The 12,445-nt window shown below is 40.3% G+C and overlaps 1 protein-coding gene across 1 annotated transcript; it reads right to left on the bottom strand.

Annotated features, from left to right (window-relative positions):
• Window positions 1-86: 86 nt before the first annotated feature.
• Window positions 87-10,477, bottom strand: LOC109482788 (SNW domain-containing protein 1-like). Its single transcript, XM_019785624.1, has 12 exons — window positions 10,364-10,477; window positions 9,334-9,481; window positions 7,799-7,963; window positions 5,920-6,015; window positions 5,474-5,618; window positions 4,979-5,115; window positions 4,356-4,538; window positions 3,238-3,376; window positions 2,926-3,028; window positions 2,423-2,543; window positions 1,796-1,959; window positions 87-1,213 (listed from the first exon to the last, which is right to left on the bottom strand). The coding sequence occupies exons 1-12, from the start codon at window positions 10,381-10,383 to the stop codon at window positions 1,003-1,005; spliced, it is 1,632 nt and encodes a 543-aa protein (XP_019641183.1). The 5' UTR covers window positions 10,384-10,477; the 3' UTR covers window positions 87-1,002.
• Window positions 10,478-12,445: the final 1,968 nt, after the last annotated feature.

Below are 12,445 nucleotides of genomic sequence, written 5' to 3'. Positions count from 1 at the left end.
TATTAGCTATGTGACTTTGTTACCTACATTGCTACAAATGTACAATGTACATGCTTTGATAATTAAAAAAAAACAGAAATTGGAGATAATGACCAGTTTGTTTATTCAACTAAGATGTAAGAAAGGTAGGAGTAGAAACTAAGTGCATTACACAGTATTCATTGATCGTTTACTCTAATTACACGTTATATCAATCTCTAAGGCCACAGCAATTTATCTGTTCTTGAAAGTTTCTTTTGGGAAAGAATTAAGCTGAAGGGTAGCCAAGTAGCACAATATTTGAAATCTGCTCTAAAAAATTCTTGCAAACTTTTGTAGACATTAAACATTGTCAAAGCTTAGCATTTTATCTCTGTAAAAGTCATGTTAGATTTACATGGGTAAATTTGTTAATGGAAAACTTTTACTCAACTGTGGGTATCAAATAACTTGGTGTGACCTGTTTTAATACTTACAATGATTTACTTGTGTAAGTAGATCTAATGATACGTAAAGAATCATTAATATGAACAAATATGCCTACGAAGAAGAAAAAGCTTTGCTTACTGGTCCTGACTAGGAAATACAAATTTATTCATCTACCAAGATCCTTGTGTTATTAGAACTTCAAAACTAGTGCTTCATGGTGACATCAGAGATAAAAGTTTACATAGTTTGTAGTGTTATTTATATACTGACATGAAAATTGCTATACATTCTGGGGAGGGAGGGAGATCAGCCAACACAAATACATGTACTACCGACATGTTTCCGAAACATCAGTTTTCCATATTAGTCATATGGGTATTCTTGTACAAGTGTTCCAAAATGACACATTTGGAAAGATCTGATACACATAACGTAAACAATACAATAGTTTGATGTCTTCTGATTGTTTTAAACCCCCTTGTTATGTACATGTTCTGGTGAGGAACTACAACATAGGAAGCAATCACAATGTACTAACAAGCTAGAAATGTCAAACACTACAAAAAGGTGTTGACATATTCTAAACAGTTGTTTTTACTCCTTTCTTCGCTCTTTCCTGCCCCTGTCGTAGTCATAGTCCCTAGACCGGCCTGCCTCGTCGGCAGGGCGCTTCTGAGCCTTCTTAGCTTCCGTCAAGAACTTATCCAGACCGAAGGGATCCTCTTCTTCCACGCGTTCGAACTGTACCGGCCCATCGCGCCGCCGGCTGCGATCGGTGCCGCTAAATTCCTTGTCAGGCACGAACCTATCAGAGAGACCACAATGAAGCATGAGTTACTATTAGTTTATGAGTTGGTAGAAGTCATTTTGAAACAAGTTGAAAGATACTCAAGGCTAGGTTCCTTGAGCACAAACGGCCTATCTCGACAATTTTGGTAAGATTCAGATTCACAACACATACATGTAGAGTCGCCTAGACATTCAGTCACATTAGACTACGCAAGAATCTTGGACACAGAACTAGACATCTTGTCAAGATTATTATTGTATGTACTAAAGAAGCCATCTAGATCGGAACATTGCAACCATCCCTCAATAGAGACTCCACAAACTTTCTTCAACTTAGGAACCACTGCTCACAGTTGCATGCACTACTAATACTATCTACATTTGACCTCACAGAAGTGGTGGATTATTCATTCCTTGACAAAGACTGGAGTCAAAATACTTGAAAATTCAGGTAGTTCAATTTCTTGTGTTGGATATTACAGTTAAAACTGATTTCATAACGAGTTACATTATAGTAATTAATACAAGAAATGTGCCTAATTTGCAAGATATTTCCCCTGGAAAAAAGTAACCAAGACAAGAAAACTGGTTCACAAACCTGTTGGTGTTGATGATTTTGTCCAAGTCGTCCCCGTACAAGTCCTTGTCTACGTTCCTACTGGGCCGGTAGATGTTCTGGGCCATGTTGGCACCCGATCGCCAGGCCTTATCATACACTGTGTAGCTCTCATCTTCTCCAGCTGCAAACCCACTGTCTAAGCCCTGGAAAAAAAAGGAAAATATGACTGACTACAAGTACTTTATCCTTGCATTATGACAGTATTTCCAATGAAGTAGAAAACCTGGAAATCACCATATAAATATAAAATGTAATGACTTTTTCTATCATACAGTTATCACACAACAGATTATTTTTCAATGGTGTTTTTAGAAAGATTGACAGGAAGTTCCGGGTCATGATTATTATGATTTTCATAACTGCACCAGCAAAAACTCATTCTTTCCTAGAACCATTGCAGAGTGCAACTTGCTGCCACCAAGCACAGTTGGGGCATCATCATTAGATAGCTTTAAACAAAGTTTATATTCAAATGTTCAAGGGTTAGGGGCAACAAGTTGTTCAGTATAATGTAGCTAGCTGCCGCTGCACCATGTGCCTGTAAAGCTGGTGTGCTACGCCAAAATGTGGTTACTGATACAGATACCAGCTATGTATTCCACTGACCTTGCTCTGGTTGAAGAGTCGCTGGTCGTACTGGGTCTCTCCTGTTCCACCCCCGACATGGGGCAGACCCAGGGCAATCTTCTCTGTGATGTCACGCTCCCTTTCACGCTGAAGCTTGGTTCTAAAACAACATCAAATACATTCATAAATATGTGCAAACCATGAAACAAGACCTAGCTAGAAAGGTAAATTTGCAGAGAACACCGTCTAGCCTAACAAACTACTGCCCTGTTTGTTCTAAACACATTCATATGTACAGTGACCAGCTCCTCCAACTTTGTCCTGCCAATTGCTACATAATGTAATCCAACACCACAGGGTGTCTGCTACAGCACCAGCTACCATTGTAACATCTGTCTGCTGCATATTTGTTTGGAGTGAAAGAAGAGGATCTAAAACAACATGTTTACCCTCCGTATCCTGTAAGGGCAAACATAACTATGACTGTTAACAGCAAAAACAACGTATTTCAATGTAAAATAGTAGACATTGCATCCCCTAACCTTTTGTCAGGTGCCGCCCGGGCGATGTTTCTGTCCCTCTGCCGGTCCTTGTGCCGCTCGTGTCGCAGTGCATCTCGCTCCCTTGCATCCTTGTCCTCGTCAACTGAAATAGGAAAACATCCATTCAAAAACCAACAAACGTACAAAGAACAGACAAAGGTCCTACTCTGCAGGTACAAATGGTTCCTTTACGATTTTTTTTACCAATTTTGTGCTTCACTTATAACCAGTGCAAACAATTTTCACAAAAGATTTGTGTACAGTTGGTACTTGGTTTGAATTAACTGTAACCAACCAAAGAAGTGGTTTTACCGGCAGCATGTGTCCTGATTCCTGCTCTCTCATCTCGAGCCTTCTGGGCCAGAAGCCGCAGGTTCTCTTCCTTCTTTTCCTTCTCCTTCTGGGCCAGTTTCTTCTCCATCTGTGCACGCAGCTCCACAGCCTCACGAGCCTGGTGAGAAACAAATGATGAACTGGATATGAACAAAAGTTTAAACTATCCCATGTTGTCAGTACCGGGTATTCATTGTACAGACTGGTGAGCTTAGAGAGCAAGAATTAAAATCCTCAAGAGCTGGCCAAAACGTCCAAGGCATTAGCCATACCATATTTACCTCCGGGGAAGGAGATATCCTTCCGCGAGGAGGTTTTACTATGGTTCAAAACATTTCTGTCAGTAGCTGTTTCTCGCGATCGGCTGGACGGATTGGTCTGTTGTTCGGTATACGTATTGCTATTGGGCTGCAGATGATGCAGAACGTTTTTGTTTAATTGCATATGTGTTTATGGGCGTCGAAATAAAATGTTTTTAAGTGCTCATGACACCCCCGCCATGCTGAAAATGGAATTTACCATGTTGTTAAGGAATGGGGAGGTTGCAGTTTTGGGTCTTAGCATTTAAAAGGGGTCAAACAGAGGGGTGTCTGGTTCCGATAAAAAATTTGGGTGACGGCGCAGCAATGACGGCGGGGGTAATGGCGCGGGTGACGGTGCAGGCTGTCAGACACGTTAATCAACAGTCCATACCAAACCAACCGTCAGTAGCCATCAAACACATACAAACATATTACGCACATAACTTTCATACTACACACAAACAAATAACCTAAACCAATAGAACACAAAAAAAACCCGGAGGTTTGAAATCTACGATTTCCCTTGTTAGAACTCTAAAAAGAAAGGTCTTCGGAATTCTTTCCTGTGTACGACATTAACATAACGTAATTCCGGATTTTTCCACAATACTTTTATGTTTGCAGTTTTCGTAGTCTTTTCTGAACTGCAAACTTATTATTACCGTGAACATATAGTTTCGTAAACACGCCATTTTTCTCAGACCGCAAACATAATGTGAATTACAGTAATATAGGAATGAAGAGGACTTTACCACCCTTATCTATATCAATTAATATGGGAACTAAGAGCCCTACCTTTCTGTCGGCGATGTACAGAGCTTCGGCCAGCTTGGCAAAGTTCTCATTGATGTGGACCCCCTGCAGCCCGCGGCCGTCGGCTGCCAGACGCTTGTCCAGCGGGATGGTGTAACCTCGGTTGTTCTTCCAGTTGGAAATGCATGGCGGGATCTTCCACTCCTGCTGTTCTTTCACGGTCACCTGAAGGGGGAGGAAGGCAGATACAACATCACAACATGGTTGAATGGCTAGGCAAGCAGACACGAGACCAAGAGGTCACGGGTTTGATTCCTGGCTGGAGATTGGGTCCTAAGGGGAAAGGCACTTAACAAGACTTTCCTCACTCCACCCAGGTGTTAAAATGGGTACCTGACTTTGGTTTGGGCGGTAAAAGGTGGTAGATGGACAGGGATGGGCTCTACCTTCCAATGCTACGCGCTAACCAAAGTTGACTAACAATGCTCTGCCCTTTATGGCTTAATAAGGGCTATGGGACTACCTTTACCTATATGCCAAGTAAGAGGGGGTTCTATTGTATTTTGTAATAGGAAAATGGGAAGAGAGCTAACTCCATGTTATGTACAAAATAATTTTTTCTTAAGGAAAGGAGTTAAAAGACTGAAATTCTCCATGGAACTGACCTTTCTGTTTGGTGAGTGCAGCACGGGTGCAGGTGGGGAGGGGGGTCCTCGGGGGATCTTCTTGTTGATCTTGAACTTGGGAGGTTCCATGGGATCCTTCTGCATCTCCACCATCCGGATCACCCTCTGTTTGGCACCTGGTCACGGCAAACAAGTTGGCATTTATAACTTTTTCCTAGGCCTAACTCCAGAAGGCTTAGATGGACCCTTGATATTTGGTAGGTGGGTAGGTCTTGATGAGATCTTGAAATGATTAGATTTCAAGCCTCCCGGTGACCGTTATGGTACTGCAGCGGAACCTCCAGTTTTGATATCTCGTGATCTGGAGATGCTAGGGTTGGTGAAGGTATGAGATCCTGGAACTCTAGTTTAGGGCTGACTTGATCTGGTACACAATGTACAAGCTTACATACATTGTTGTAACATTAAACAGTGCTAAACACTGCTGTATTGACTATTGAGTGACAGTTTTACTGTTTAAAACAGCGGACTCACCAGAGTTAAAGGCCACACCCTGTTGGGACGGTGTGTAGCGGATGTACTGTGCGGGCGCTGTTTTCTCCGCCCTCCGTACCGGCATGGCAGCCGAGATCTTCGACTCCACCAGCTTCTCCAGTGCCTGTCTGGTCTTCTCTGTTGTCTGTACTCAGAGAGAGAGAGAGAGAGTGAAATAAAATTAGTTCACAAGAAAACAGTTACTCAAGCAACTGGATAGATTTTAAAAACTGTCAGACATTTCAAGTAGCATACTCAAGTATTCAAGTAATAGACCTATGATGACAATTCACAATTAGCAGTTCAACCAATGAGAGAATGGCAGTTAGCAGTTCAACCAATGAGAGAATGGCAATTAGCAGTTCGACCAATAAGAGATTAGCTGCACATCTGCCAAATGCTTGCAATGACTGAATGTACACAAAAAAAGTAGTTTGTAACATCACCTCCTCCACATCCTCTTCTGTGGGTCTCTGTAGTTCTGGATCATCCTCATCAGTGATGTGTTTGGGTATCATGTCTGTTAACCTGGAGTGCACCACCTGTGATGAACACACCACCAAGATATTATCTTACTTGAAGAATAACTCCTACAAGATACATTTACAACAAACGACCAACAATAAAACTAAGCCTGCTAAAATCTAGGATTGACACATTCTGTGAGAAAAATCGCTTCATTCACCCTTAACAAGTTTAATCATAATGTACATGCACATCAATGGTACAAAAAATGTACTTTATATTACTGGACTAGGATCAATGGGCCCCCTGGTTAAATATATAACATAAATAGAAATCAAGAAACAACTTTACTAAAATTAAAACCAAGATTTCTATGTACATCCTTGCAGACAGGATCTACTTGACTTTGTATAAAACATGCAGTCAACTATAAAATCGAAAATCGACTTAGTTTTTAAAGGAATAGTAGAATCTCCAAATGAAAATTTACGTGATATATTATCTAATATTCTATACCCGATAATAGGATCACAAATAAATATCCTCAAGACAAACCGTATGGGGAAGAAAACTGACCATCCACCCAACCGCCCTATACTCGTCCGTCTTAAGAAATACAGTGATAAACAAAACATTATACAAAATTCAAACCAAATAGCAAGCCAAAACATATTTATAGAACAACCCTCAGTTTCATACGAAGTTCCAGATTTAGAACATGTTCTCTTAAACTATTATAAAATACTGCTCCGTGTTCCCAGAAGCTCCGTCAATGCCGCCGTAAGGGGAGAATTAGGAGCGTTTCCATTATACATTGATACACAAACCCACCTTATTAAATACTGGCTCCGACTACACAACCTCCCTAACGATAGAATAGTTAAGAAAGCTTACGATATTGCTGTGGAACAAGAACACGACTGGGCCGTTCATGTGCAAGACATGTTATGTAAACACGGTTTCCAAAATGTTTGGCTAAACCCAGTAGTTAACGCCAAACATTTTGGAAACGTGTTCAAAGAACGGCTCAAAGACACGTTTGTTTCTGGCTGGAGGCAAAATATCAGAAATTACAGCAAACTGAAAACCTACTCCAAAGTCAAATCTGACTTCGTTTTTGAGAAATATCTTTCACTAATACAAAACAAATCTTTCGCCGCTAATATAACCAAAATACGAATTAGTTCACACTGTTTAGAAATAGAAAAGGGACGCCATAACAATGTACCAGCCACCCACAGATGTTGTCCTATTTGCAAAGATATTGTAGAAGATGAATTGCATTTTATGTTAACATGTCCAGCTTACAATGAAGAAAGACAAACACTTATGAACTCTATCGCCAACAACACAAGTATTACATTACCTAAGACAGTCTCAGATACCTTTACTTTTCTAATGTCATGCCCCGATGCAATCTCACCATATATAGGCCAATATATTTCTAACGCCTTAGTTAAAAGAAACAATGTCATTTCCGAAACAGTCAACTGATTGCTTACACATAACAATGGAATCAACTATATATATATATATATCCATTATACTAGTAATACTTAAGTATAGGACAGAGTAGTATTTAGTTGTAGATTTACAGAACCCCTGTATAATGTTTGCCATTCCTTTTGTATACTAGTACGATGTAACTTAAGTTCGATTCATATACAGCATGAATGTAGTACTCTTTTACGCATTAGTTTAGACTTTAGATTTGTACTTAGTACCCCTAATTGCCATACGATGTATCCGTACATTAGTTGTGCAATAAACTTTGACTTGACTTGACTTGACTTGACTATAAAATCTCTTTATGATCCACACTAAGAACTCTGAGAATCCTGTAAACATCTTCATACATACCTTGTCCTTCCCATGGCCCTGTCTGGCAATAGCGTCGTACTTGACCTTGCCTTCTGCGTCCAGCTGTAAGGCCAGTGAGTTAGAAGCCTTGGCCTTCTTCCTGCCCATGTCCTGGGGATACTGCACCACATGGACCTCTGGGTACGCACCACCATCGCCGAAGTCCTGGGGGAAAATAAGGTTCAAATTACACTTGTAATTTAGCTTGTTGCCTTAAATAATACCATCCAAAAGCAAGGTTTATTTTAACGGTGCACACACCAGTTCTTCCGCGACAGGGGTCCACTATAGTGCCCGGAAAAAAAGTGACAAAGGGGTTCCGATGGTTCATGTTTGAGTTTACATTTCTCATAATCTGCTGCAAAATGGGATTAGCTACTACCATGGCTGAAAAGTGTAAGAAGTGGCGTGTTTTGGGTGAAAATTGATTTCGGGCCCGAGACTTACTTCCGGGTGTCCTTCCGCCCTGAGCGCGGTACTTCGGTTTGACCTAGTTTTGCCTTGTATGCGTTCTGGGGGTGCTGTAGCTATGCCTCGCGCGACGGGCTATTGTGATAATCTCAGTGTTAGGATTTTCTTTATACTTTTCTTAATAATACATAAGGGTTTTCTCTTTCCGACCATATAAGTCATATCAGTGGCAAAAATCTGGGTGATGGGTTTAATTCCACGTGAAAATGGCCAATTTTTGGCATCATTTTTCAGCGAAAAATTCTTTTTCCCCCTAAAATTTTCTAAAATGTGAGAGGTGAAAGAAATTGAAATTCTTTTGTTCTCGTAGCTAGAGGGATATCCTTCATTTGCAAACAGAGTGTTTTGGCTTAAGAGGTTTGTCCTGAAAGAGACGGTCGCTAGAGTTGAGGGTATGCAGAATCGAATTGAGACCCAAAATAAACTGGGGTGTGCCCCCTTAGAAGCAAAAAAACATTGTGCTGCTGGCCTGCTGCAAAGTCTTGCATTTGCAAAGTCTTGCATTTGAGCAAAGCTGTGGTCCACTGTTCATTGTGCTTGCAATTTGTCAAAAAGAGCTAGTGTGGGGAATTTCCCCGGTACAATGAACCTGTAAATACATGTACTGCATACACAGCGTCGTATTATGTCACGACCAGCTCTTCAGATTAGCTAGATTCATTGATCTAAAACTGGATCGAGATCACTTTCATTTCCTTCCCTGTGAGAGAAGCCCTTAGGCCGTGTTGATTCAGTCGTTTCCAAAAAAGGCTTTCTATCATACTGTAAATCGTACAAAACAGTTGCAAATATACACCGTAAGCTATAAAAAATATTGGAAAACGATACCAATGTCGTAGCAGGCCAAAATCAAACGAAAAAGACGAAACTGTAAAGAAATGAATTTATAGAGTAGATTATTCGCTATACCATACTCTGTCTGTGTCCTTTGTTCCACCTTCTTGACCACGTATTTCATAATGAAAGCATCTTTTTTTTTCCAAACTTTTTTTATTCGCACGCTTGCATCAGTTTTGGGGTTCCCAGAGGATGTCATCCATATAATCAAATCAACAAGCCCTTACCTCTGCAGAACGAGGCACCCATCCCTGCCTGTGCCCGTATGGAGGGGCCGCCCCCCTCCCCGCCACCATCAGCTGTGTCTGAGGAACATGGAGCCTCTCCCGGTAGTCTACCTCCTCTCGGGTCAGCTGGGTCGGCGCTGGCAAGATGCTGGGAAATGATATTGAAGATGTAATGTTGGTCATCTGTATCTATATCTGTATGGCTGTGTATTTGTATCTACTAGTAGGGATAGCCTGGGCCAGTATAAAGGCCCTTTAGCATAAAACAGCAGCTTCGGAGGCATGCGGCGCGGCGGTAGCTAGCTATATCACACCGAACGACTTGTTACAGCCAATCTTTCCACAGTTAATTGCAGGAGTTGTTTAAGCTTTTGAGTGATGATGCCCCAACTGTGCTTGGTGGCAACAAGTTCCACTCTATAATAGTTCTTATTTTATACAAGTTTTTGAACACCTCAGTTCTTGATTCATAATCATAATAAACTCCAAGGGCATGACTGTTTCTTGTTCTTTTCTGAGCTGGTGAGTAAAAAAATTGCATTCGCATGGTTTTCCTTTGATTACATAATGTGACCAAAGAAAAACCATGAAAGAAAAACAAATTTTTTGGTGTTTCCTTTCTTTCATGCGGCTAACGTTTATACCCTCCCCACCAAACAAATTTATCACCATTTTTTGGTCGCTTTCCATATCAAATCTAGACACATATATACTCATCTGAGCTTAGTTAACTCTGGCTACGTTTTGATCTATAGATATTTTACCCTGACAAACTAAAATCCACAACCACACCATACCTACTTATGTAGCTGCAGGCGATGCGAAAAAAATACATGGCCTACTGAACTCTCCTCTGAGCTTTGGAGTCGGAATCTCAAGCCTTATGGGCTTCAATAAAACTATTGAGCATAAAGACTCCCACCAAAAGAGACACAAAGCTATCTTATATCTTCAAAATTAACATTTTGTTCGTTTTTTGCCCCACAAACCTAAAATTCGACAGAAAATCGAGCGAGTTTTTCTTTCCTACCTCGACAAGGGGATCGCCATCGTGTTGTCTGATGACGTACTTCCGCCCACAATGCAACGCGCGCGCTTTCCCGCGTCGTTCCCAGAATCACTCGCGGCGTCCCCTGGGTACGAGAGCAGGAGTGGAGGGAAGCGCAAAATTATTTTGGCAGCAGTTTAGGGTTTAGTTATGATCTATTAGCGAAATTTGAAAATAATAAAGTCTTTATTCGGCTATTAATCTCTGTTCTTACGGAAAATGGAATTGTCAGGAAAATGCGAGCTTCCCAAGTCCCAAAACGATCAAGTTCCAGGACTTTGCAGCAAGACACGTCACGATCTCTCACTCCATTTTTCTTCCAACTTTCCAAGGTGAGTTCCTTCTTTAAACCTTCTTGTTTAAAGTTTGATACTGTATAAAAAAAAAGGTCCAGAAGATGAATTTTGAGGTTGGCATTCTCATGTCTGATATAACAGATCATAGATCATCATCTGCCTATGCACACAACTGTTGAACAGTATTAAAATGAGGGATGATCCATTAATTTGATCAAATAATTTATTTCAGAGGGAAGGGTCATAATTTAATAATTTTACCGCAACATTTTAATACGGTTTGAAGATGATCACATGTAATATTCACTTCAATAATCACTGTGCATTGTGTGCTTTCATGGTCATATGCAACAAATGTAATAATATCACACATGTATGGAATGCAGTAATATGATAGCTAAAACAACTGTAAAACGATAGCTAGAACTGCATAGACAGATAGTTAATATAATTTGTAATGATTGTGTGCTTCATGGTATTTCCAAACTACAACAGAGCACAGTCGCAATGATATTTGGCATTACAGCCAAACATTCTACCAACTCTATTCTAGTCTAAGCTCGCAGCGTTAGCCAGCAACCAATTGGGTAGCTGTCACTGTGTCACAGCATCAAGATTGTAACCACGATATCTATCTGTGTATTAATATGTATTTATAGTGCAAATTGCACATTTCAAGGTCAAAAGCCAAAACCATTAAAGCAATTAGCAAAAAGAGCATACTACGACAATGAGTTTTGCAACAGTGATGTCTGACTGACAGTGACATCTATCAGAAAGAGCTTGAACTGCATTTTCATGGTGAATATGTCCTATTTTGTACCTTTTTTTAGCCTTGTGTCTTAACTCTATTGTGAATTGGAACTTCCGTAGTCAAAGAGAGCTCACTCAAAGTTGTAGTATATACTAGTATGTCCTTCAGGTTCAGGCTTTTAGCTAGAATTTTTTTGTTGGGTGTCCATTTTTTTTATTGTATGCTATGCGCAGCAAAGATGCGCAGTGCACAAGCTTTTAGGGGGGCTTTTTTGAATTTCATAATGCTCTCAAACACTACTTTTTGCATTTTGAGATTCATATTTTGAGGAATTTGAGTTTTTTCCTTTAGTAAACCATCATTTTTGTATTTATAGTAAGGTTGAAGGGAGGCATGTGTGCATGGCAGGGGTTGGGAGTGGAAAAAAATTGGGTGTCTTTAGGGTGTCCTGCCAAAAAGTAGGGCGTCCAATTTCTTACTATTTTCAGTACAGGGCGTCCAAAAGACACCCTGGACACCCCCTAGCTAAAAGCCTGTTCAGGTTCAAACCATGATAGACTAAACACCAGACTACTGTTATTAATCATAATGTTTTTTGTGGGTTTTGCGGTCACTTCTGTACCATAAACTTATTACGGTAACCGTGAATAAATAATCCGCCGACTTTATTTTTGCTGCAACTGCCACCGTTACCGCGAATGTCCATTTTTCTCAGAGTGCAAACTTTGGCTACCATGAAAAGTTAAGACACTTATTTACCATGAATATTTTCAAGCTAACATTTATACATCAATAGTATTTATAGTAAGTAGTAATTTGTACATCTAAATGAATTTTGAATCATTCTTTTGAAGGTGATGGAGAACATGAGAGAGCTACTGGAACATCATGGTTTATCTTCAAGCAGATGTGTGAAGACACTCAAGGTATGCTTAATTTTCATGATAATCCAAATCCATCTACTAAGGGCTAATTTACTGGGGCAAAAAATCACTTGTCCTATGATGATCGGTG

Source organism: Branchiostoma belcheri, unplaced genomic scaffold (genome assembly GCF_001625305.1).
Source record: "Branchiostoma belcheri isolate BF01 breed outbred unplaced genomic scaffold, Haploidv18h27 scaffold60, whole genome shotgun sequence".
NCBI classification, from domain to species: Eukaryota; Metazoa; Chordata; class Leptocardii; order Amphioxiformes; family Branchiostomatidae; genus Branchiostoma; species Branchiostoma belcheri.
This window is presented reverse-complemented; position numbering and strand designations above follow the sequence as displayed.